This window comes from Phyllobates terribilis, unplaced genomic scaffold (genome assembly GCF_046119375.1).
Source record: "Phyllobates terribilis strain yellow unplaced genomic scaffold, ASM4611937v1 Scaffold_1__5_contigs__length_1240528914, whole genome shotgun sequence".
NCBI classification, from domain to species: domain Eukaryota; kingdom Metazoa; phylum Chordata; class Amphibia; order Anura; family Dendrobatidae; genus Phyllobates; species Phyllobates terribilis.
The window spans coordinates 1,212,576,179-1,212,603,759 of NW_027362761.1; the positions used below are offsets into that span (position 1 = coordinate 1,212,576,179).

General features: G+C 42.3%; 1 protein-coding gene across 8 annotated transcripts in view; it reads right to left on the reverse strand.

Moving 5' to 3' along the window:
• Nucleotides 1–27,581, reverse strand: part of DYSF (dysferlin) — a 680,318-nt gene that overhangs the window by 32,590 nt on the left and 620,147 nt on the right. For all 8 annotated transcript variants that reach the window (XM_073649582.1, XM_073649538.1, XM_073649547.1 and 5 more), the window contains 5 exons: nucleotides 17,828–17,926; nucleotides 12,419–12,547; nucleotides 8,278–8,433; nucleotides 1,104–1,195; nucleotides 317–487 (listed from right to left, as the gene is read on the reverse strand). In XM_073649582.1, the coding sequence (XP_073505683.1) occupies nucleotides 317–487; nucleotides 1,104–1,195; nucleotides 8,278–8,433; nucleotides 12,419–12,547; nucleotides 17,828–17,926 (647 nt within the window). The remainder of the gene's footprint in view (nucleotides 1–316; nucleotides 488–1,103; nucleotides 1,196–8,277; nucleotides 8,434–12,418; nucleotides 12,548–17,827; nucleotides 17,927–27,581) is intronic.

Below are 27,581 nucleotides of genomic sequence, written 5' to 3' on the forward strand. Positions count from 1 at the left end.
TGGACTGAAGGTGGACCGCAATGGTGACCAGACCAAAGAAGACAACTAGACCACTGGATTGGACTGAAGGTGGACCACAATTGTGATCAGACCAAAGAAGACAACTGGACCATAGGATTGGACATTATATACATTGAAATCGGGGCTGTGCAGTGGGACAAGTGAGGGCTGGGTTTTGTCTGCAGAAAATGCTTTAGACTTGACATTATATAGTTATAATTCTCCATAAGTCATGACTTCCGACATTACATCTCAAGGGAAATGATGCTATGGTGAACCACCTGATAAGGTATGGATAGATACTTTGGGTACGCACATGCAATATGTTTGAGGTAGGCCACATCGAGCCCCATATTTGGAAAGAAATCGATTCTCCAGGTCTATGACCGTCTCTCCAATCTTCTCATCCTTCGAGAGCATGTCATAGTCGTAGAGAGTGATCTTCAGGTCTTTCTCTAATGGTAAGGAGCAGGTCAACTCAAACATCCTGAGGAACGTAGGAGACAAAATCCAAATTTTTAATATCAACGTACTCCATGATTTGCACTAGCACACTGACGGCAAGGACGACTGAAACCAGTGACTATTGCCAAGTAACAGCAGCCATAATTGTTGTTCTCTTCCTTTTTTATACATAATTAAAAAAAAACATTGCTAGAGTTTGTAACCATCCGAATATTTAAACCAACCAGTCGAGAAGTCCCGAAAAAGGAAAAGGGTTGGTGGGACCTTATATGGATACAGAACATTTGAAGATATAAAAAATTCTCTAAGTTCTTGGCTGGAAAATTTACCTTTAATGAACTAATAAAATATAATGTTTGATCATACATGCATTACACATACTGTAGGGTTAGTATATAAGGTCATGCTGGGAGTTACTGCTGTGAAGGAGGAAGAGAGAGCTGCTTTATTCACAGTTTTGCCAGAGAGGTGTTTATCAAACTGATGATAGGACCTCATTCCATAAAATATGAAAAAACAATGTTAATCTATAGTGGAGGTCGGTTTAAGCACTTAAATCCTGATAGTTGCATCCTGGCTTGTTGACTAATCACAAGCTAAACCTAAATTATACAAAAACTGAAATGCTCACAACTTACTTTCCAAAAACAGGTTCTAAGGTGCACGGGATGTAATTCTCCTGATCGTTGTTAGACTTTTTGCCAACAGAGATTTTCACATAGGGGTCACACTGAAAAAGAACCAAAATAAATCAAAACTGCAGGATGGCAGCTTTATAGATAGAAACATTTAAGGAAATTTGGCTTCATTTTGGCACAAAAAATTTGGGAGAAATAGAGACTAATTCTAACTTTTACAACAGAACACCAACCAGTTTAAAATAAGTTGTAAGAGAACAGACCGTGACTGCATGAACTACACAGAAACAAAGTAACCTGTCAGAAAACTTACTGTAAAACCTGCTGCAAAAAAACCCCCAAATCATTAAAAAAGTCATCACTGATGCAGTTATCACTCCAGACATAGAGAAAATATTTCATTTACTACATACACTGAAAAATTTACTCAAGGTAAACTGCTATAATACTGCCTCCTATGGCTATGTGCGCACATTCAGGATTTGAAGCAGAAATTTCCTGAGTGTTTCTGCATCTCCTTGGCAAGAAAAACGCTGCGGAAAAACTGCATGACTTTGCTGCGATTTTGACACGTTTTTTATGCGGTTTTCGAAGCGTTTTTGTACATCAATGAATGCTTTTTGGAGCTAAATAAAGTTATTTGGTGGGATATTGCTTAAACCCTTGGATTACCGTCAGAACTGGGATGAGTATATTGAATTTAAATGATTAAAGAATGTGTCTGTTGTATTTCAAATAAAGTGTTTACTCTGTGTGTTTATTTAACTCTTTACTTTACTTTAATTAGGTTTGGTGATGAAAGGGTCTGACTAACACCTTCTGATCACCAAACAAAAGACCTAAGTGTCAGCTAATCCCATTTGCCCAAAGTCATTAGCATTTACATTCATGTAATTTCTGGGGCAACTGCTATTTTGAACCTAAGAAGGTGCCATTAACATGTTCCCTGGCCGTTATTAACAGTTCACAGCAGTTTCGTTAGCCCCACATCCCCACGAACAGCAACAAGCAGAGTTTTGGACGCAGCGTATTTTTGCTGGTCCAAAACGCGATATTCTAATGCCGCACTTTTGTTGTCGGTACATGTGAATCCACTGAATATAATGACAGTTCAATCGGTCACAATCCGCAGCGGAGACTAGCATGTCCGCTACAGAAATTGACATGCTGTGGGTGAGTTTGGGTACGTGGCCACGATCAGGGGTTGCTGCAGGTTTGACACTGCATGTTTATACAGCATCAAACCCGCAGCATCCAGATGTTACAGCATAGTGGATGGGATCTCTAGAAATCCCATGTGCACTATGCATGCATCAGAGGCTGCGAATCACCTGCGGACATTGACATGCGACGCGTCTTTCAGGACCACAGCATGTCAAATTCTCTTGTGGAGTTGCTAGTCTCTGCAACAGAAATTTGACCACTGGAATTATGTATTGTATGAGGTAAATACGCATCGTTCACATGTGGATTTACCTGATTTCAATAGAATGCAACGTTTTGGACGCAGCAAAAAATATGAGTCCAAAGCGCTGCTACGTCGGGATCGTGGGCACAGAGCATAAAATAAAAATAAAAATAAAAAAATGGCGTGGGCTCCCGCGTCATTTTTATAACCAACAGAGCGAAAGCCGACCGCTGGGGGCTCATATTAGTAGCTGGGAAAGGGGCCATTAGCCAACAATGTTCTCTAGCTATTAATATCAGAACACAGCTCTTTGTTTAGCCTTTACTGGCTAGATTCCAGGGGGACCCCAGAAATAAATTGACATGGGGTCCCCCTATAAAATCTAACCAGAAAAGGTTAAACAGATAGCTGCGGGCTGATAATAATAGCCAGGGAAGGGGCCATGAATACTAGCGCCCTCAGAGGCTATTAATATCAACCTTCAGCAGGCCAAATCTGGTGCTTAGCCTCCGCTCTTCTCACTGCCCTGTAGCGGTGGCAATTGGGGTAATGGGGTTGGGGTTCATGTCAGCCTTGTATTGGCGGCTGCCATGAAGCCCAGGGCACTAACCGCGTAGTAAAGTTATCGCCGCCTTTTCAATAAATAAATGGCTAGAATAAAGTATTTTAATGAAATAAAAAATACATGGTTTTAAAAAAAAAAAATTATTGCGCTGTCAGTCCCCGAAGCCTTCATTCTTCTGAAAAAAAGTAAAAAAAACAAACAACCATATCCCTCAGTGTAAAATCGCTCCTATCAGTATAAATTCTGCTGCGGGAGTGAGGTCACTGGGGTTTATCAGCTGAAGATCAGCTGATCAGCCCCGGTGAGCTCACCACCATGGGAACATTCTTCAGAATGTTACCACGGTGAGGATACATGAGCAATCAGCTGATCGCTCACGTGACCGCAGGTCCTGAAAGCGCAGTACACTGCTGGGAGCGAGCGTGCTTCCCACAGTGTACCGCCGGGCGCCGGGAGCATCGCATCGCCGGGAACATAGCGAGGACCAGGAGGACACCTGGGAGGGCGCCGGATAGGTGAGTAAGTGGGTTTTTTTTTCCTTTTTTTAACCGCAGGCACGCCGGCTCGGCAGAGCAGACTATTGCTCCCCCCAGCCGTGCCGCTCTCGCTTTTATCAGTGAGAGCGGCAGTCGGGTGAGAGGAGTAGTAGTCCTCATCTGCCGACCTGGGTACCACCCAAAGCGCGTTTCCACAGCGAATTCGCGCCCATTGGCTTTAACTGAAATGCAGCAAATCTGCAGGTATAGGTATTATACCTGTGGATTTGCTATGGTTCAATTCAAGTCAAAGGGCACAAATTGGTGGTGGAAATGTGCAAAGAATGGACATGCTGCGTTTTTTTCCGCAATGGTAATCCTGAGCGGAAATTTCCGCAACATGTGCACAGCACATCAGGATTACCATTGCAACAGCTGGCAGACCAATTGGCAAGCGTTTTTGCAGTGTTTCATGGGCGGAAAAAATACTGCGGAAATGCTGCAAAAACGCTTCGTGGGCACATGCCCTAAGTAGGAAAAATCACTATTAAATTACTGAACCCCTATGTACAAGAATATAAGTACTATAATACTGCTCTCTATGTACAAGAATATAACTACTATAATACTGCTCCTATGTACAAGAATATAACTACTATAATATTGCTCCTATGTGCAAGAATATAACTACTATAATACTGCTGCTATGTACAAGAATATAACTACTATAATACTGCCCCTATGTACAAGAATATAACTACTATAATACTGCTCCTATGTACAAGAATATAACTACTATAACACTGCCCCCTATGTACAAGAATATAACTACTATAATACTGCTCCTATGTACAAGAATATAACTACTATAATACTGCTCCTATGTACAAGAATATAACTACTATAATACTGCCCCTATGTACAAGAATATAACTACTATAATACTGCCTCTATGTACAAGAATATAACTACTATAATATTGCTCCTATGTACAAGAATATAACTACTATAATACTGCTCCTATGTACAAGAATATAACTACTATAATACTGCTCCTATGTACAAGAATATAACTACTATAATATTGCTCCTATGTACAAGAATATAACTACTATAATACTGCTCCTATGTACAAGAATATAACTACTATAATACTGCCTCTATGTACAAGAATATAACTACTATAATACTGCTCCTATGTACAAGAATATAACTACTATAATACTGCCTCTATGTACAAGAATATAACTACTATAATACTGCCTCCTATGTACAAGAATATAACTACTATAATACTGCCCCTATGTACAAGAATATAACTACTATAATAATGCCCCCTATGTACAAGAATATAACTACTATAATACTGCTCCTATGTACAAGAATATAACTACTATAATACTGCTCCTATGTACAAGAATATAACTACTATAATACAGCTCCTATGTATAAGAATATAACTACTATAATACTGCCTCCTATGTACAGGAATATAACTACTATAATACTGCCCCTATGTACAAGAATATAACTACTATAATATTGCCCCCCATGTACAAGAATATAACTACTATAATACTGCTCCTATGTACAAGAATATAACTACTATAATACTGCTCCTATGTACAAGAATATAACTACTATAATACTGCTCCTATGTACAAGAATATAACTACTATAATACTGCCTCCTAGGTATAAGAATATACAGTGGGTATGGAAAGTATTCAGACCCCTTTAAATTTTTCACTCTTTGTTTCATTACAGCCATTTGGTAAATTCTATAAAGTTCATTTTTTTCCTCATTAAAGTACACTCTGCACCCCATCTTGACTGAAAAAAAAAGAAATGTAGAAATTTTTGCAAATTTATTAAAAAAGAAAAACTGAAATATCACATGGTCATAAGTATTCAGACCCTTTGCTCAGTATTGAGTAGAAGCCCCCTTTTGAGCTAGTACAGCCATGAGTCTTCTTGGGAATGATGCAACAAGTTTTTCACACCTGGATTTGGGGATCCTCGGCCATTTTTCCTTGCAGATCCTCTCCAGTTCCGTCAGGTTGGATGGTGAACGTTGGTGGACAGCCATTTTCAGGTCTCTCCAGAGATGCTCAATTGGGTTTAGGTCAGGGCTCTGGCTGGGCCGGTCATGAATGGTCACAGAGTTGTTCTGAAGCCACTCCTTTGTTATTTTAGCTGTGTGCTTAGGGTCATTGTCTTGTTGGAAGGTGAACCTTCGGCCAAGTCTGAGGTCCAGAGCACTCTGGAAGAGGTTTTCATCCAGGATATCTCTGTACTTGGCTGCATTCATGTTTCCTTCAATTGCAACCAGTCGTCCTGTCCCAACAGCTGAAAAATACCTCCATAGCATGATGCTGCCACCACCATGTTTCACTGTTGGGATTGTATTGGGCAGGTGATGAGCAGTGCCTGGTTTTCTCCACACATACCGCTTAGAACTTTTTGGTGATAATTCTATCTTCGTCTCATCAGACCAGAGAATTTTATTTCTCATAGTCTGGGAGTTTTGAGTAAACTCTATGCAGGCTTTCATATGTCTTCCACTGAGGAGAGGCTTCCGTCGGGCCACTCTGCCATAAAGGCCCGACTGGTGGAGGGCTCAAGTGTTAATTGACTTTGTGGAACTTTCTCCCATCTCCCTACTGCATCTCTGGAGATCAGCCACAGTGATCTTGGGGTTCTTCTTTACCTCTCTCACCAAGGCTCTTCTCCCACGATTGATCAGTTTGGCTGGACGGCCAGGTCTAGGAAGACTTCTGGTGGTCCCAAACTTCTTCCATTTAAGGATTATGGAGTCCACTGTGCTCTTAGGAACCTTGAGTAATGCAGAAATTCTTTTGTAACCTTGGCCAGATCTGTCCCTTGCCACACTTCTGGCTCTGAGCTCCTTGGGCAGTTCCTTTGAGCTCATGATTCTCATTTGGTCTGACATGCACTGTGAGCTGTGAGGTCTTATATAGACAGGTGTGTGCCTTTCCAAATCAAGTCCTATCAGTTTAATTAAACACAGCTGGACTCCAATGAAGGAGTAGAACCATCTCAAGGAGGATCACAAGGAAATGGACAACATGTGACTGAAATATGAGTGTCTGAGCAAAGGGTCTGAATACTTATGACCATGTGATATTTCAGTTTTTCTTTTTTAATTCTTTTTTTGCAAAAATTTCTACATTTCTGTTTTTTTCAGTCAAGATGGGGAGCAGAGTGTACTTTAATGAGAAAAAAATGAACTTTTTAGAATTTACCAAATGGCTGCAATGAAACAAAGAGTGAAAAATGGTGAAAAATGAAAAGGGGCCTGAATACTTTCCGTACCCACTGTAACTACTATAATACTGCTTCCTACAACCTTTGTATCTAACAAAAGTAATATAGTTGTAAATTAGTTATTCTCTATTGATCACAAATGTAATAGAAACACAGATATAGTTAGTTAAAATACTTAAAATTGCATGTAAGGTGAAAATAATCACTATCCCTGATAGTATCTGACCTTAGAAATACCCACATAATGTCATAAAGCCACATGTAACAGAGTTGGTATGTAGCAAAAGTTTACTCAATATAAATAGTAAAAAAACATGCGATTATGGCAGCTCGAAATATATTCAGCATATAGCGCAATTAATTTATAAAAAGACACCTGTGACGATACCGCTTCTAATCTTAAGAATCCAGACGTCTAGATTTGTTAAGCCAAGAGAAATACCCTACTGTGTTTGTGTTGACTTGTGAATGTATGTGTATTTTTGTATCACTAATCTCGGTTTTGTATCACTAATGTGCCCACAGAAGTTTAGTGCAGTTACCTGGCGCTGTATGGGAGATGGGCGCTCCTGCGCCTTCATCATGTGCGTCCTGTGTCAAACGCTGGTGGAAGGGGGGGGGATTCAAAACAGAGAATTGAAGGAGACTTTACAGGGAGAATCAAGGATGAGACTCTCTAGAGACCATCAACTTGGAAGCATGGCTTTATCCAAAGAGACACAGATTTGGATTCTACATGAAACCAGCCTAAGGGTATATGGCCCTGACTGGAAAGATACTGATCTGCTCCATTGACCATCAGAGAGACCATGGATACATTTGGGGAGATCAGGTTGGGACGATGAAGTCACCTGGCCCCATGGATATGCTGTTTGAGGGACCCTCTGGTCGCCTGGAACCCATGGAGACGTTCGGAGAAGCCAGATTGGGACCAGCAGGTCATTTGACCCCATGGGAACTCTCGGGGAGGCCAGGGTCCTGGCCTTGTACCTCGATGGACTGCTAGCTTCCTAAGCTTGCTGCTACTTTCTCTCTGTGGGGGCCAGCCAGCAACGGGGGACCACTGGTTGAGGTAGTTGGCCCTGGAAGTCCCAAAGTCATAGATGTTCTATCCCAGGCGGGCCAGCGGAAGAGTGAGGCTGTGTAATGTTGTACCATCTTGGGTATTTGCTGGGACTTTTCTATCTGTTTATTGCCAGTTTTTTGGTACAATAAAGTATTGACTCACTGTTTTATCCTTACCCTGTGTTGCCTGAGTAGTATTACGCCCACGGAAGACCGCGGGTCTTCACAACACTTAAAAGCAAACCTTTAGGTCCCCTTAAACATTCCTTGGATCAAAAGTCCCTATCTGTATCACTTCCCAAGATACATCAGGGATAGCTTTTTTACAAGTAGATTACTTTTTTTATGCTTTTCCCTTATTCATGTCGCTCACCTTGCCATTAGCATCCTTGGGTTGGAGGCCAAAAGCACGGACAATGTAGACCCTGACCAGGCACTCTTGTATCCCTTTAGCTGGGAGCTGAACGAATTGTCGAGGAGGCGTTGGAACTGATGGATCCTCAGGTAGGGTGTATATTTTAAAGGACCCCTATAATCACAGTAAAACAGAAAAAAAGTGTTAAATTAACATCTGTGGCCAGGATGAAGAACATACGTAGCATATGATCAATTATGGTTAAAGATTCGTATTGACCTAGAAGAAAAACATTTAGGCGTTGAAATATGTATCAATACATAGTTATTCCTACACGTAGAAAGGGTCCATCCCATGATGGGCTATAACAAGGATTTACAGGTTGGCTGCCCATCATACCATACGACTGCAGTCTAAAACCAGTCTAGACAGACATTTGTTGAGTAAAATCTTTATTCGAGAGGTCACCAAGCCTAAAGGGGTTTATGGTGTATAAAGTAATGTCTATTTATTATTTTGTGGCTTTTAACTGTAGGACTGTGAGATTAAATGAGCACCTAAAGGGGTTGCATGTATTGGTTAATAGATGTGAGTTATTATTTAGTACTGCTGAACCTCTTTCATTGCTTCTTGCAATAAATGGTTATCTCATCCCAGTGCTAGATTCACTGCTATACTGCTCAGTAATTCTGTATAATGCCCACTCATGCTGCTGCAGCTTTCTAGTAAGTTTATGTCTCATTCTAGTGCTGGATTCACAGATACACTGCACACTCTTGCTGTATATCTTCTATGCTGCTGCATCTAAGGAAGTGTTTATCTCCCCCTAGTGTTAAAGTCACAGCAGCACTGCTTAGAATTGTTGTATAATGTCCCCCATGATGCTACAGTTTTATACCAAGTGTTTATCTAATCCACGTGTTGGATTTATGACTACAATGTTCAGTTCCGGTGTATAGTGTCCTTCATACTGCTACTGCTTTCTTGTAGGGTTGCAGCCAGACAGATCCTCAATGGGAGATATGTGTCACCGATGTGGTTATCCTCGGTGATGTAAAGCCCGGTGAAGCAGGCTGCAGCACAGTTAGTGCTAAGAGGTTTTTTTTTTAATAGGGCAGCATGGATCCGGGTTTTAGGAGCAGGCAGAAGAGATGGGTGGGACTGGCTGCTCCCATATTTCCATCTCGGGAGTTGAATGGCTGCTTCAGTCTTTGTATGTGTGGACAGGTGGAAAGACCTGTTGTTCTGGTCAGTCCTGATCAGAGTTGGACTAAGCCCTGTGATATCTGAATGGCTGAGCCATATTGCTGTATGGACTATTTTTGCTTGGTCCATGCCTTATGCCGGAAGGCTGTACATTTGCTTATGGTAAATACATATGAACTGTAATAAAACGGCCTGTTTGGACAAAGATAGCTCGACCTGTGTGAACGCTACCATATGCCAAGGTGCGCGAATCCTCACAGCGTTTATCTCATCCCAGTGAAGCATTTCTGGGTATACTGCTCAGTACTTCTGTATAATGTCTCACATGTTGTAACTGCTTTCTAGTGAATGTTTATCTCACACCAGTGCTGGACTCATGGCAACACTGGTAAGTACAACTGTATAGTATCTTCCATTCTGCTAGTTTCTAGTAAGTGTTAAGCTAATGCTAGTGCTGGATTCACAGGTAAACTGCTCAGTACTGCTGTATAATAACCTTCAAGAGCAGGAATCCCTGTTGTCTGTGTGTGCCGTGTATGGGAGACATCATAGCTGATAGTCTTTACCCACTAGCTCAGAGATCTAAAAATTAGAGATAAAAGCTGCAGAGGGTTAAAATGGTGAAAAATGTAGGATAAAAGTCATATAATGCCCGGAAATTGTGACATTACACTTATTCTAAATAGTCACCTAAACAATACGCACAAGAAACCCCAGCAATGGCCCTGGGTCTTCTCCAACATGGGTGAATGGACTCTTATCTGTGTTATCTGTTATTTATTATCAATCTAGATATGTAACATCTGGATTTTAAGCAAAGGGATAGAGTATTGGACTAAATACTGTGGGAAAGGATGATGACAGGCTTATGGCGGTTGTCCTCCCCATGTGTATCGCTCTGTTCTTCCAGTTTTGCTCCAGGCTCCTGGACTCGCTGGGACCACAGTCCTCTCCTCTTTCATTATAGTGTTATTTTCCTTCGGATGTGTCACATTTTTCCTTCTAGATAATGAGCGTTCCAGATTTATCCTCATACTGATGCTCATCTCGTAATCCTCAGATAAGCCTTCTATTAAATGCTGGTTGACATTACGAGCATTGTTTTTTTGCTCCAATTACAAAAACTGAGGCTAAATAATGAAGAATCACAATTCACTGGGGCTTCAGTAATATTTCCATGAGTGAGTCACTGAAATAATTACCGTTATGTAAGAATGGCCTCAACTGTTATGTAAGATGGTGGAGAAGAGAGTATATTTTGAAACTCTAATTTGTCAGCTTGCCAAAATTGTTCTCATCCAGAGTCGCCAAAAAAACGGTTGTGCTCAAAAGTTTACATACCCCGGAAAATTTTTTCCTTTTTTGGCCTTGTTTCTGAGAATATGAATGATAACAAAAAAACTTTTTCTACACTCATGGTTATTGGTTGGGTGAAGCCATTTATTGTCAAACTAAAAACATCCAAATGACCCAGATCAAAAGTTCATATACCCCATTTCTTAATACTGTGTATTGCCCCCTCTAACATCAATGACAGCTTGAAGTCTTTTGTGGTCGTTGTCTTTCATTTCTAATTTGAGCGCAACTGTATATTGTAGCTGCTGCATTCCCTGCCTCTGATTTTATGCAGGCTATGATAGTCCCTCCTGATTGGCTGTGTCATACCACATGATGCGATAGCTGCAAGACATTATGGGGAAGCCCACTCAGCCACGCACGATGTCTTCTCTGGCTTATGAAATCTTCTGCAATTTTAGGAGATTCATTTTAATCGAATTGAAAATTGTTCAAAGTCCCCGGAATTAATGAATTCCTAAAAATTTGACACGGCTTTGATTTGCATTAAATTTATTCACTAATTTCTATAATTTCTAAAGAATGGTAGAAAATATCTGACCCGTGAATGACTCCTGATGGGAGTGGCACTGAATATCTCAGTGGAAAAATATACAATGAGGACATCACGCCACTCCAACCTCAACCATTGGGCATTTAGTTGGGGTTTGCCAGATTCTTGCCAATGTCCCCATGTTCCATGGATCCGTATAGACCTACAGTCAGCCACTGTCAGATGACTCTGCAAAGTAACTGGCTCCTCTCTCACCAAAGAGACCACATGAATGTTTGGCCGAATGGGCGGAGATGACTACCGGACAACTGAGACCTGGCTGACAGTTATCTCAGGTTTACAGACCATTGCTCCAGTGTCATGAGAAAGTTAGTTTTAATCTAACTTAGTCATCCATTTTCTTGGCTGAACTGTAAGAATCTATATGTTAGCTACGGGGTCTTTTGTCGTTATATATGACACTGAAAATACAATATAGGGAACCATTATATATTTGAATATTCATAATTAGAGATGAGCAAATGAATTCAATGCAAATCAAATTTGTGTTTATTTCGAATAATGTGCGATTTGGGCAAGTCATCTAAAATTAATGTCATCATTTTGCCATTGCCAATAATTGCATCAGCAGCCTCGCTGGCTACCACATCACTATTACATCAATTGGTACAACACAGCCAATCAGGAGAGACTATCATATCCTGTATGAAAGCTGAGGCCTGGAATGCAGCAGCCATATGTGAGTGAACCTGGATAGTAAGAAGATTTAACAGCTCAACCATAGAGATAGGGAGAGAAAACCAAAAAACACTGAGGAAAATTTACAGATAGTATGTGACAGCACAGCAGTGAAAAAGATCGATCTGTGATTAAAAAAGAATAGTGACATACACGTCTTTTCAGGGGAGAATGGAAGTTGTGGAGTACTTTTGATTCATGGTGAATCAATTAGCTGTGAATTTATTTTTTTTGACTAAATTTGGTAAATCTAGTGAAATCGAACCTGAATTGATTCGCTGATCTCTACTTATAATACCTATGGTAAGAAACATTTGGTAAGTGCTGTACCCTTGTGGTTGGACATAGTCCTCATCGGTGGCTCACCTTAAATTCTCCAACTACTGATGGATCTTCAGCTTCATCCTGGGATCGACCTCTATACAACTTGAATGTACGACAGAAGTCCGAAAGTCCCTCATAGTCCTCTACATTCTCTAACTCGGTGTCCAGCACCTGCCACATAAATGAAATCATTAAACCCAATAACACACAATTCGCAGATCAATAAAGAGAACGGAACATAAAACATCATTAGTCAGTGTGGAGAAGAAAGGAGCAGCTGTAGTGAACTGATTATGTGGCACCACCTTTTAAAAAAAAGACATAAAAAAAGTGGTGCAACTTCAGAGAAGAACTGCCAGGATGGTGAGCAGACTGTAAACTATGTCCTACGAGAAATGGTTAAAGAATCTGAGAATGTTTAGCTTGCAAAAAAAGAAGGCTGAGAGGAGACTTAATAGCTGTCTACAAATATCTGAAGGGCGGTCACAGTGTAGAGGAATCATCTTCATTCTCATTTGGACATGAAAACATGAGAACCAATGGGATGAAACTGAAAGGGAGAAGATACAGATTAGATATTAGAAAACACTTTTTGACAGTGAGGGTGATAAATGAGTGGAACAGGCGGCCACGAGAGGTGGTGAGTTCCCCTTCAATGGACGTCTTCAAACACAGGCTGGACAGACATCTGTCTGAGATGGTTTAGTGAATCCTGCATTGAGCAGGGGGTTGGACACTATGACCCTGGAGGTCCCTTCCAACTATAACATTCTATGATTCTATGGATCCATTATAATTAGCAGTGGATTATCATATTTCTCCCTACTGCCTTCATCTTCCGGATATATATTGCTTAAGATATTTCTGAGACCAATCCGATGCCTCCGAGCCTTCAATGTTCACGTGTTGTGTTATATGGATCTTTATTGATATTCTATATGGAACCCTTGTGTTATTTTTGTTCTGCACTTTACAACTTTCTAAGGCTGAGCAGATTTTTTTTTTTTGAGACTTTCAAAAAAATTTATTTTTTGAAGAGTTTTTGAAGTATTTTACAAGAGTTTATTTACTCAATAAGAAAGGCAGAGACACGTACCAATAATGGTGCTGGAAGGAGCTGATGTAAACTTTACCTACAATTTTTGCATTACAGTAAATGTGATGCATGAGGATTTTTGTGCAAATACCTGTGCCAAATTTTGTGATTTTTGACGCCAGGAAACTAGCATTGAGAGACGGCAAATTGTGGCATGGTATGGAAGCACTATATTACCACCATATACCAATGCCCTTTTGTAATATATGTCATTTAGAGTTGAATCAATTGATTCAATGGAAATCAAATTTGTGTAAAACTTTTAGAAATCAGCCAAATCCGGCAAATTTGAACAAATTGCAATTCGATTTCAGAAAATTGCCTAAAAAGGCCAGCGTCATTTTTACAATGCAGAGGATAGCACAAGCCACAATAGGCTCGTATGACCTTGGGCAAAGCGTCCCCATAATGCCTTAATGCCTTGCAGCTATCACATTATATACAATAGCACAGCCCATCAAGACTGAATATCATAGCCACTATAAAAGCAGAGGCAGGGAATGTAGCTGCCATTTTGTGGCTGATCTGGATAGTGAGCTGTAGTCAGAGCTCACACATAAGCTGTAGAGACAGGGATAAAAAGCCATAAAGAACTGAAATAACAGTACAGACAGTGTGTGACAGCACAGCAGGGAAGAACAGATGCCATCTGTCTATTCATAGTCATATACAGTATGCTGAGGTCAAGAGCTTAAAATTAGTTGGATACAGTCCTAGGAGACCTCAGAGAATTACAGAGAATTAGAGACTGTGCAGTATTGAGATTTAGCGTGAATTTAATTGTTCGGGAAAATTCAAAGTTAAAAAGTTTTGCTCATCTTTACAGTCATTATTTTCTTTGTACTATATAGCCATGCTGACTGATCAATGCTTATTCCACTTACACCTTGACGGATGGCCAGGAAGGATAGGAATGGTGGCAATTAAATCTGCGCTCCACCACACATGGAGAAGGAATCAATCAAGGTCAATTAGAGTTCATCTTTTATTTAAGGCTAAAAAACGACGCGTTTCGAGGGATGTCCTGTCCACTTCCTCAGGTGTATAGCCAAATCTTGACGGATGAGAGGACGGCTCCATATTGTGAGCTCAGTCATTAATAACCAGGTCATAGCTTTATAAAATCCCCAATGTAGCAGCATTTCTTCCAAACCCCGGTTGTGAAGACCCAAACGTAGAAAATGCGTTCTCTGCAGAACAGATCACCGATCTAAGCCCGGTAAGGCTGCAATTATAGATAAACCTTACCCACAATGTTAATTGCAGATCCAAACTGGGAAAAATCCAACATAAATGTTTAAGAGGAATTAACGGGCAGAGCGTCGATGAGTTATAAGAGCACTACAATCTAATAATTACGCTGTTTCCTTTTCCACACATTTTCTATACAGGGATTTGTAGTTGATCCAGAAAATTATTATCCTGCACGAGTTAATTTAAAGCAGGGAAGGCCAGAGGAGCATCGGAGGCCAAGCGTAGTGCAAATGTTGTGACGTGTCCAAGTGGTCTATTAAATTGTGCTCCGTCTTTGTGTGGTCAACAGAAGACTGCGTTACCAACATGCCGAAGGTTCCCACATTAATGTTGGCGTCTCCATTGCTTAAAAGCAATTCTATTTCCATAAAGCGCTCCACTGTTACGCCAGGGTTTCGTCTGTATGTCACAGTATTTCTCAACACTTGAGTTTGTACAGAGAAATCTGCATCGGAAGCATTTTTTCTCTTAGAAACCCTCTGACAGTGTCATTGCTGGGCAAATAACTTGTCATCAAAGAAAAAGATCAGTGCTCAGAAGTTAAAATAATACCTATTACGTCCCAATACATTGCATAAAAATCCATACTTTTATCCATTTATATATTAGACTGCAAGTGCACAGGGTGTTGTAAGTGCACTTGCAGTCCACGGCTCCTTTTTAGTTTTCCTCAGCTACTTGATTTCCCACAGCGTCAGAAGCTGGGTCTGTGACATTATCAGCAGACAACAGACTTTGTTTCCAATGTCACTTATGCTGCCGGTGGCTTTAGGAACTGAAGAGGAGCCGTAGACTGCAAGTGCACATACAACAGCCAGTGAACTTGCAGTCAAACTTACATACGAATAAAAATATTTATTTCTCTGCAATGAAGCAATGGATTAGGACAATGAAAGTGTTGTTTTAATTGCTGAACATTGACCTGTGTATTACTATCACTGGTTGCCCTCCCCCCCTAAAATGTAGCTGATAGGTTCTCTTTAACATTTAATTTTGCCTTTAAGCAAAGTTTCAATTCTCGCCATTGACTATAGCTCAATGAAAATCAAAAATCTAAAAAAAATTGCTGAATATTCTTTTACACAGTTCCAGAATTCCTTGGCGATTTCTAATATTCTGTATTATTCAGTAAAGAAAGTCGCTGTTCCAGATGTATTTTACATTTCGCCTTTGTTTTCTTTTATCTCTTGGCTTCCACACTCCAATTCTGAAAAGTTTTTGTAAAAATGTAAATAAAATAAAATTAAATCTTCAAATCTCTGTATTTAATAATCCGAGCTTTGGACCCTTCTGTATTATTGACAAAAGTATAAAAGTTTTGGAGCCGGTGGAGACCATGGACGACCCTTCTAGGTCTCGTCTGAGTGACACTTTAATTTTTGATTTAATATTCAAGCTCTGGATTTTGACTCTCGGCCCATGATACATTTTACACAGTTTTAGCCTCTGTTTTGTTGATTCTTGAAAAAGCGGTGATTGTTATTTTTTATCTTGGAAGCTAAGCAAATGTGGCAGGCTTTCCAGAGAACGGGATGGACTGCGGCGGTGACAGCTCACCACCGGTAGCCATAATGTAATTATCAAGTTGTATATTCCAACAGCCGTCCCAGGTGCCAAAACAAATGATGGCCGAGACGCTCCAGCTTTTTCTAATTTATTGTGTTATCTCTGCAGCATCGTTTTTCTTGGTAGGAACTGCTCACAAGATTAACATTGTGAGGATCAAGACAATAGGACAGATGGCTTTATTAGGAATGTGCCCCTGAAGGAAGCCTTACATGGGGTCACTTTGAAGTCTTCAAAAATGTCACGTGCTTCGACTTTTCTCCCGGGGCCATATAAAAGCCAGCCTAAAAAATTTATGTAAATGGCGAATAAAAATATTGAATGGCAATACCCATCCAGTTTTCTTGGAATATATGGGTATTTTCATCTGTGCCATCTGAAAATCAACACTAACAATTGCTGCCTAATGTTTCCATATCTATAGAAGAAGCAAATAGTGATACCACCATGGCATGCCTACGCAAACTGCCAAGAGAGGCTGGTCATTCCCTTTCCATTGATGCGGACATGATACGAAATTAGAAGATAAATGATTGGCACATTGAATGACCATACGTTGGCATGCCAGGCATTTGTTTCACTTTTGCTACACATATCTTAATTGAAATATACATTGGGAAAACGTTGATCACATCACATCGAAGCCAACCTTCTGAATTGCTTGTTCCATCCAATTTTTTCCCCCTTTTCATTAAAAACTACTGTCTTTGACACCATATTTGGACAAGTTTAATCAAAAGAGCTGGTTGGATGGCATAAGCTACCAACACGATCTTGCAAAATGGATTTAGAGCTGTGGTGAGCAATCAAACTTCTGAAATCTTCAAGTGCTCACTCAGAAAGCCCTGCAGAACAAGGGATCTAAGGGTCATTGAACACATCAGGGACCCCCATAATATTCTAGGGTGACCCAATCAGGGACCCAAATAATATTCTAGCTTGACCCAATCAGGGACCCAAATAATATTCTAGCTTGACCCAATCAGGGACTTCAATAATGTTCTAGGCTGATCCAATCAGGAACCCCCATAATGTTTTAGGTTGACCCAATCAGTGACCTCCATAATGTTCTAGTTTGACCCAATCAGGGACCTCCATAATGTTCTAGTTTGACCCCATCAAGGACCTCCATAATCTTCTAGTTTGACCCAGTCAGGGACCTCCATAATGTTCTAGATTTATCCAATAAAAAACCTCCATAATGTTCTAGGTTGATCCAATTAAGCATCCCCATAATGGTATAGGTTCGCCCAATCAGGGAACCCCAAAATATTTTAAATTGACCCAATACTAATAAAAATTTTAATTTACCACCCAAAAAAGCATTGAAAAGTGGTATGTTAGGAGTGTAATTCTCTGAAAAAAGATGGCCAACAGGCCTAATATATAACTGAACTAAAAATCTCAGATAATCTCGCCTGATAAGGGGATGATTGAAGATTGGTAAACAATACTCCAAGACGTCTTTGTTCTAGAAGTTAGTATACTACATGGTAAAAATTATTGTCATCTAGAGAATGTGGAAAAGTACTTACCTGAAGTGTGTCAAAGCCTCTATCCAAGTAAGCCCCACACTTGTCCTTTTCCCCAATGGACGCATAGAATTTGCTCCACCAATCAATGAATTCTTCCTCCTGTTACATAGAAAGGACAGAAGTCATTCAACTAATAGTCTCAAAAATGACAAGTGACGTTAACACAGAGGAACTGACTTTGAATCCCGAGCCAAGAACCCATCTTTGTGAAAAAAATGATAACTTCCACATCACCAAGAAACCAAGGATTTCCAAAATTGATCATTCCTACCACCATCAAGTAACCAAGGATGTCTAAAAATATGTAGCCCCAGCACCATTAAGGAACCAAAGATTTCCAAAAAGGATACATCCAAACACCATCAAAGAACCAATGATTTCCAGTCCTGACACAAGAAAGAAACTAAGGATTTCCAAATATAATTATTCTGATCAGCATCAAGTAACCAAAGAATTTATAAACATATTTATTCCCAACACCATTAAGGAACCAAAAATTTCCAAAAATGATTGATCCAAATACCATCAAGAATCAAGGATTTCCAATGATCAGTCCTGACACCATAAAAGAACCAAGGATTTCCAAATATGATTATTCCGAACACCATCAAGGAACCAACATTTCCAAAGATGATCACTCGTAACATCACCATGGAACCAAAGATTCCCCAAAATGATCAACATTGTGTCAAGGTTCAAAGCAAAGTAATCAACCAGCAATTACCTTTGGTCAACCTAATCCTATCAGGATAATAAAAGAATTGGAATCAAGACAAAATACTACATTTTCGTTCAAGATTTCGCCCTGGCAGAAAAAAAAATGACAAAAATAATTACATATTGCGGCTTAACTCAGTAAAAGATTATAAAATGTTCTCATTTCTTCCCACCAACACAGTACTCTGCAGCCAACGTAGATGTTTCATTCTTCCCAATGACAAATGCAGGGAAAGTCAAGGTCATGACGGCTAACATGGTCCCACCCAATGTTTGTGTCTACCTTGGCAGAAGACGTGTGATTTTATTCCCCCATATTAGATGGCCTGATAGGTCGTTACCGGAATATGACCTGTTTGTAATTAATTTCACATGCCCCCGCCGAGCTGGCAATTGGAGAGGTTCACACCTCAGCAAGGCATTGATGGCTGGACCGACGTTGGAAAACTTAATCTGTGTTCCCATCAGACGGGATCATTTGGGAGACTAAATGTTGTGGAAATTGCTTTTAGTTCTTTAATATTAAGAAACATTTTTTTTTATTTCAACATATATTTAGAGAATATTTCCATCCATTGCTTAAAAATGATTACATTAGAGTAAAATGGAAAAAAATATATATGGGCAATGCTCATTATTTATTGCCACTGACCAAATGTAGTCAAAAGACCTGTTTTTCTCCCGACAGTTGGGGCTTCCATCACTACTAGACATGGTACATCACAAGGACAACCTCTTTAAAGAATTATTCCCACCTAATGAGTAGATGGCATTATGCTTATGGTGGAACCTCACCTCTGGGACCAGTGGGATGTATAGTAAAGAAAATGAGCTCTGAAATCTCCCAAACACCCCCAATAACCACACAGTGATGGCATATCCTTGCAGTATGCTTTTAAATGGGAATAATCTTTTTTTGGTCTTACTTCTCTTCAGGACCAGACAAGTTTTGGTCTTCAAGAATTTTACTTTCTATATTGTTTACTTTGAGTTCCTCACTGAATATTTTTTTCATTCCTTTTGGTACTTTTTGGTATGAACACATTCGTTTTGGAGTCCTTCAAATGCCCATACATGCTACCTGCAACAAAATTGACCGCTTAACCACAACCATAGTACTCCCATAATGACATTGACCAGTTTGACCCGTACTTGCATAAGTTTTATTACCAGACAGATAGTTCTTGGACAAGTATTGTTCATTAATTTCTGAGACAATTTGAGAGCTCTGTCGTGGCAAGGGGGCTCACTAGGTGAGGTGGATCTTCGAAGCCTAAGGTCCGGGTGAGCACATGGGCCACAGGCACATTGCAGACTTATTAGAAACCGCCGTCAGACTGCAGAATTAGTGAAGAACTCAGACAGACTGGAAACTCAAGGACTGGAAGCCGCAGGCAGACAGGAGGCATCATGGAGACCAAAGACAGGTAGCAGATAAAACTCTAGAGTAACAAAAATGTCCAAATTCCATGGAAGCCATAGGTGGCTACGAGATGTCCTGGAACCTGCTGGACACACAGGAGAGGTCCTAGAAGACCGGGAACAGGTAGTAGACAGAACTCTGGAGTAACTAGAAAGTCTGAAAATCATGGAAGCCGCAGGCAGAAAAGAGATGTCTATGAGAATCTAGCCAGTTAGCAGTGGCACTGAAAGCTGCAGACATGTAACTCAGGGACTAGAAATCACAGATGTCTTTAAGAGAGTGTGGACCGGAACTGTGCCCAGACAAACTAAAAGTCATACTAGAAAGTCTCAATACCGAGACAGAGGTGTGTGGTTTGGGAGGCCTTAAATAGGCCTAGGAAATAACACATGGGAGCTCGCGAGACTACTTGCATAGCCCGAGGTGGAACACAAGAAAGTCTAGCAGACCGGGTTGAGGGAAGCAAAACATGGACCTGAGACAGGTGTGCAACAAAATTTAAGTTACAAACAAGAAGAATTGGACTGTCTGAAGAGGACCACTTAGTACTAAACACCGTTGTAATCTCTTAATGTTTACAATGCTTAGCAGCTATTGTGGGTGCGATTGCAGAATGATTGACAGATTTGCTCACCAATGAGTGAACCTGTAAAGATGGTGCTTTCACAGCAATAATAGCTACGAACAGTGAACTCACCATTTCAAGGGGTAAGGATTTTCATGAATACACCCTCTACCTATTACTCTTATTATGACATATGGACATCTGTTACAGTGGCTCCCACTATGGGGACTCTGACTCCCACAGGCTTTACGTGGTTGGTCATTCATTTGAATGACTGGAAATTCATAGCCAGACATGGAATCCCTGATTAATGAGAGCACTCAAAAGACCAACGTTCTGGAAGAGTTTACAAACTTCTCAGAAGCCAACATTTCCAGAAAGTTATTTGTGCCTGATGGCAGGATGCTCCATGATTAGACGTAACCATGACATGTCTATTCGTGTTTTTGTGACTTGATCAATGGATAAGGGAAGGTAGGAAAGAAGGCATAGGGGCAAGGCTTCATCAAAAGAGCGCTGATAGCGATAAAGATGAATTTCATCCAAGAAGCAGCTCAGAAGGTTGGAAAATATGGTTTAGAGCTATAATATGGCTCAAAGAAATCCAACAAAAATATTTGCAGCTTGTCCAATTGGATTATGTTCAAAATTATTGTGCAAATTGATTTTAAGTTATCAAGATTTAATTTATTGCTTTTCAAATAACCTAATGGATGGTTTATGCCTCATGGTCTTCGGATCACTGAAATCAATCTCAAACACCTGTGATAATTAGTTTGCCAGGCGTCCAATTAAAGGAAAACTACTTAAGAAGGACATTCCACATTATTAAGCAGCCACAGGCTTCAAGCAATATGAGAAAGAAAAAGGGATCTCTGCTGATGAAAAGCGGCAAATAGTGCAATGCGTTGGACAAAGTATAAAAACTTTCGATATTTTATGAAAACCTAAGATCATTGTACTGTGAGGAGATTTGTGGCTGATACAGAGCATAGACGAGTTTGTGCAGATAAAGGCATAATGAGGAAGGTTTCTGTGAGATAAATTCATCAGACTAAGAGAGCAGCTGCTAAATACCATTACAAAGCAGCAAAAAGGTATATGAAGCTGCTGGTGCCTCAAACCTCGAGATGTAGGATCCTCCAGAGGTTTCAGATGTGCATAAACCTACTATTCGGCTGCCCCTAAAGAGTGCTCACAAACAAAAACGGTTGTAGTATCCCAGACATACAGGTATATGAAGACTAACTGAAAAACAGTCTGGTTTACTGATGATGCCGTTTACCCTGGATGGTCAAGATAGATGGAGTAGTGGATGGTTAGTGGATGGCCACCAAGTCTCAACAAGGATGCGGCGTCAGCAAGGAAGTGGCGGAGTCATCTTTTGGGCTGGAATCATAGGGAAAGAGCTGGTAGCCCCTTTAGGGTCCGTGAAGGTTTGAAAATAACCTTGGCCAAGTATATAGAGTTTCTGACTGGCCACTTTATTCCATGGTACAAAAAAAAGAACCACGCCGTCCACAGCAAAATCATCTTCATACATGACAATGCCCCATTTCATGCTGCAAAGAAAACCTCTGAGTTATTGGCAGCTATGGGCATAAAAGGAGAGAAATCCATGGTACGACCACCATGGTTTGACCACCATTCTCCCCTGATCTCAACCCTATTGAGAACCTTCAGAGTATCCTCAAGCAAAAGATCTGTGAGGGTGGGAGGCCGATCACATCAAAACAGCAGCTCTGAGGGCGATTCTGACATCCGGCAAAGAAAGTCAAGCAGAAAGACTCCAAAACTCACGAGTTCAATGGATGTAAGAATTGTGATGGTCACATCAAAGAAGGCTCCTTGGCTGGCTAAGATGTTTTTGATTAGAAAAGCTTTTGATTTCAGTAAATGTGACCTCTTAATGCTGCAGTTTCCACAAATGACCATTTTCAGTTCTATAAAATGTTTGGACACCTGTGCAGAAGAATTTGGTGCATTTTGAGGGTTTTTCTGTAGAGACCCTGCTGCCTCCGAGCACCGCTGTACAGGCTCCATGTGCAGGGCCACCCATAAATATAAGCAATGACTGGTTGATTCAGATACATGGGGTTACTCAAATTTTGGGCTGCTGGATGTGTGTCTGCGATAACTTTGGATCACCTGAGGGTACGCCATGAGTAGATAAAGCCTCATTTGTAAATAGCGCCCTATGGAAGTATGTATCCGGCCAAGCTCCGAACATCTACGGCATCAGCAGCAATAACATCACACTTTAACTCTTTTAGCACGGAGACATGGTGAAAACCTCGGGACCCTGACGTCAGGTGGAGCTGCGGAGGAAAATCACCTTTCACATAGTGATAAAGTCCAGGATCGGCAGCTTTCTCGTCGGCAGTAATTTCATATTTCTGCACAGATTCTGCTGCGGATTCATGAAACGTTCCTACAAATAATGATGTCTATTTTAGTAATCCGCAGAATTCCTACACGCTGACCTCATGGAGAAAATCTAATACAGGCTTATTGGATTTTTCACTTCAGCCGGCCGTACGGGACTTTACATAAACGTGGTGAACAGACATTGTTTTCAATGAGAGGTTCACATAAATCACATTTCGTCATCCCCCAGCCACAGTCAGAGGCGGTGCTGGCCCTCTTGGGTCAAGCTGGGTCCCCACATGTGTTACTTACCCACAGGATCTTCTGCAGCCGTAAGTAAAGAAAAGATGTTAGACTAGAGGCCTGCGCTCCCACCCCATACATGCAGCGCCCCAAACGTCCCACATATGGTATATAGCCCCCCACCCCATACATGCAGCGCCCCAAACGTCCCACATATGGTATATAGCCCCCCATCCCATACATGCAGCGCCCCAAACGTCCCACATATGGTATATAGCCCCCCACCCCATACATGCAGCGCCCTAAACGTCCCACATATGGTAGATAGCCCCCCATCCCATACATGCAGCACCCTAAACGTCCCACATATGGTATATAGCCCTCCACCCCATACATGCAGCGCCCTAAACGTCCCACATATGGTATATAGCCCCCCATCCCATACATGCAGCGCCCTAAACGTCCCACATATGGTATATAGCCTCCACCCCATACATGCAGTGCCCCAAACGTCCCACATATGGTATATAGCCCCCCATCCCATACATGCAGCGCCCTAAACGTCCCACATATGGTATATAGCCCCCCACCCCATACATGCAGCGCCCTAAACGTCCCACATATGGTATATAGCCCCCCACCCCATACATGCAGCGCCCTAAACGTCCCACATATGGTATATAGCCCCCCATCCCATACATGCAGCGCCCTAAACGTCCCACATATGGTATATAGCCCCCCATCCCATACATGCAGCGCCCTAAACGTCCCACATATGGTAGATAGCCCCCCATCCCATACATGCAGCGCCCTAAATGTCCCACATATGGTATATAGCCTCCACCCCATACATGCAGCGCCCCAAACGTCCCACATATGGTATACAGCCCCACATCCCATACATGCAGCGCCCTAAACGTCCCACATATGGTATATAGCCCCCCATCCCATACATACAGTGCCCCAAATGTCCCACATATGGTATATAGCCCCCCATCCCATACATGCAGTGCCCCAAACATCCCACATATGGTATATAGCCCCCCATCCCATGCATGCAGCGCCCTAAACGTCCCACATATGGTATATAGCCCCCCATCCCATACATGCAGTGCCCCAAACGTTCCACATATGGTATATAGCCCCCCATCCCATACATGCAGTGCCCAAAAAGTCCCACATATGGTATATAGACCCCATCCCATACAGGCAGTGCCCCAAACGTCCCAAATATGGTATATAGCTCCCCATCCCATACATGCAGCACCCCAAACGTCCCACATATGGTATATAGCCCCCCATCCCATACATGCAGCGCCCCAAACGTCCCACATATGGTATATAGCCCCCCATCCCATACATGCAGTGCCCCAAAAGTCCCACATATGGTATATAGCCCCCCATCCCATACAGGCAGTGCCCCAAACGTCCCACATATGGTATATAGCCCCCCATCCCATACATGCAGTGCCGCAAACGTCCCACATATGGTATATAGCCCCCCATCCCATACATGCAGCGCCCTAAACGTCCCACATATGGTATATAGCCCCCCATCCCATGCATGCAGCACCCCAAACGTCCCACATATGGTATATAGCCCCCCATCCCATACATGCAGCGCCCTAAACGTCCCACATATGGTATATAGCCCCCCATCCCATACATGCAGCGCCCTAAACGTCCCACATATGGTATATAGCCCCCCATCCCATACATGCAGCGCCCTAAATGTCCCACATATGGTATATAGCATCCACCCCATCCATGCAGCGCCCCAAACGTCCCACATATGGTATACAGCCCCACATCCCATACATGCAGCGCCCTAAACGTCCCACATATGGTATATAGCCCCCCATCCCATACATACAGTGCCCCAAATGTCCCACATATGGTATATAGCCCCCCATCCCATACATGCAGTGCCCCAAACGTCCCACATATGGTATATAGCCCCCCATCCCATGCATGCAGCGCCCTAAACGTCCCACATATGGTATATAGCCCCCCATCCCATACATGCAGTGCCCCAAACGTCCCACATACGGTATATAGCCCCCCACCCCATACATGCAGTGCCCCAAAAGTCCCACATATGGGATATAGCCCCCCATCCCATACAGGCAGTGCCCCAAACGTCCCACATATGGTATATAGCCCCCCATCCCATACATGCAGCACCCCAAACGTCCCACATATGGTATATAGCCCACCATCCCATACATGCAGCGCCCCAAACGTCCCACATATGGTATATAGTCCCCCATCCCATACAGGCAGTGCCCCAAACGTCCCACATATGGTATATAGCCCCCCATCCCATACATGCAGTGCCGCAAACGTCCCACATATGGTATATAGCCCCCCATCCCATACATGCAGCGCCCTAAACGTCCCACATATGGTATATAGCCCCCCATCCCATGCATGCAGCGCCCTAAACGTCCCACATATGGTATATAGCCCCCCATCCCATACATGCAGTGCCCCAAACGTCCCACATATGGTATATAGCCCCCCATCCCATACAGGCAGTGCCCCAAAAGTCCCACATATGGTATATAGCCCCCCATCCCATACAGGCAGTGCCCCAAACGTCCCACATATGGTATATAGCCCCCCATCCCATACATGCAGCACCCCAAACGTCCCACATATGGTATATAGCCCCCCATCCCATACATGCAGTGCCGCAAACGTCCCACATATGGTATATAGCCCCCCATCCCATACATGTAGTGCCCCAAACGTCCCACATATGGTATATAGCCCCCCATCCCATACATGCAGTGCCGCAAACGTCACACATATGGTATATAGCCCCCCATCCCATACATGCAGCGCCCTAAACGTCCCACATATGGTATATAGCCCCCCATCCCACACATGCAGTGCCAGAAACATCCCACTTATGGTATATAGCCCCCCATCCCATACATGCAGTGCCCCAAACGTCCCACATATGGTATATCGCCCCCATCCCACACATGCATTGCCCCATGCTGCTGGACCGATGTACCTAAACCTGTGTGATACTGTGCTGCTGAGCTGATGTCTGTATTTCTCGGTGATACTGTGCTGCTGAGCTGATGTCTGTATTCCTCGGTGATACTGTGCTGCTGAGCTGATGTCTGTATTTCTCGGTGATACTGTGCTGCTGAGCTGATGTCTGTATTCCTCGGTGATACTGTGCTGCTGAGCTGCTGTCTGTATTTCTCGGTGATACTGTGCTGCTGAGCTGATGTCTGTATTCCTCGGTGATACTGTGCTGCTGAGCTGATGTCTGTATTTCTCGGTGATACTGTGCTGCTGAGCTGATGTCTGTATTCCTCGGTGATACTGTGCTGCTGAGCTGATGTCTGTATTTCTCGGTGATACTGTGCTGCTGAGCTGATGTCTGTATTCCTCGGTGACACTGTGCTGCTGAGCTGATGTCTGTATTTCTCGGTGATACTGTGCTGCTGAGCTGATGTCTGTATTCCTCAGTGATACTGTGCTGCTGAGCTGATGTCTGTGTTTCTCGGTGACACTGTGCTGCTGAGCTGATGTCTGTATTCCTCGGTGATACTGTGCTGCTGAGCTGATGTCTGTATTCCTCGGTGATACTGTGCTGCTGAGCTGATGTCTGTATTCCTCGGTGATACTGTGCTGCTGAGCTGATGTCTGTATTCCTCAGTGATACTGTGCTGCTGAGCTGATGTCTGTATTTCTCGGTGATACTGTGCTGCTGAGCTGATGTCTGTATTCCTCGGTGATACTGTGCTGCTGAGCTGATGTCTGTATTTCTCGGTGATACTGTGCTGCTGAGCTGATGTCTGTATTCCTCGGTGATACTGTGCTGCTGAGCTGATGTCTGTATTCCTCAGTGATACTGTGCTGCTGAGCTGATGTCTGTATTCCTCGGTGATACTGTGCTGCTGAGCTGATGTCTGTATTTCTTGGTGATACTGTGCTGCTGAGCTGATGTCTGTATTCCTCGGTGATACTGTGCTGCAGGACCGATGTACCTAAACCTGAGTGATACTGTGCTGCTGAGCTGATGTCTGTATTCCTCGGTGATACTGTGCTGCTGAGCTGATGTCTGTATTCCTCAGTGATACTGTGCTGCTGAGCTGATGTCTGTGTTCCTCGGTGACACTGTGCTGCTGAGCTGATGTCTGCATTTCTCAGTGATACTGTGCTGCTGAGCTGATGTGTGTATTCCTCGGTGATACTGTGCTGCTGAGCTGATGTCTGTATTCCTCGGTGATACTGTGCTGCTGAGCTGATGTCTGTATTTCTCGGTGATACTGTGCTGCTGAGCTGATGTCTGTATTCCTCGGTGACACTGTGCTGCTGAGCTGATGTCTGTATTTCTCGGTGATACTGTGCTGCTGAGCTGATGTCTGTATTCCTCAGTGATACTGTGCTGCTGAGCTGATGTCTGTGTTTCTCGG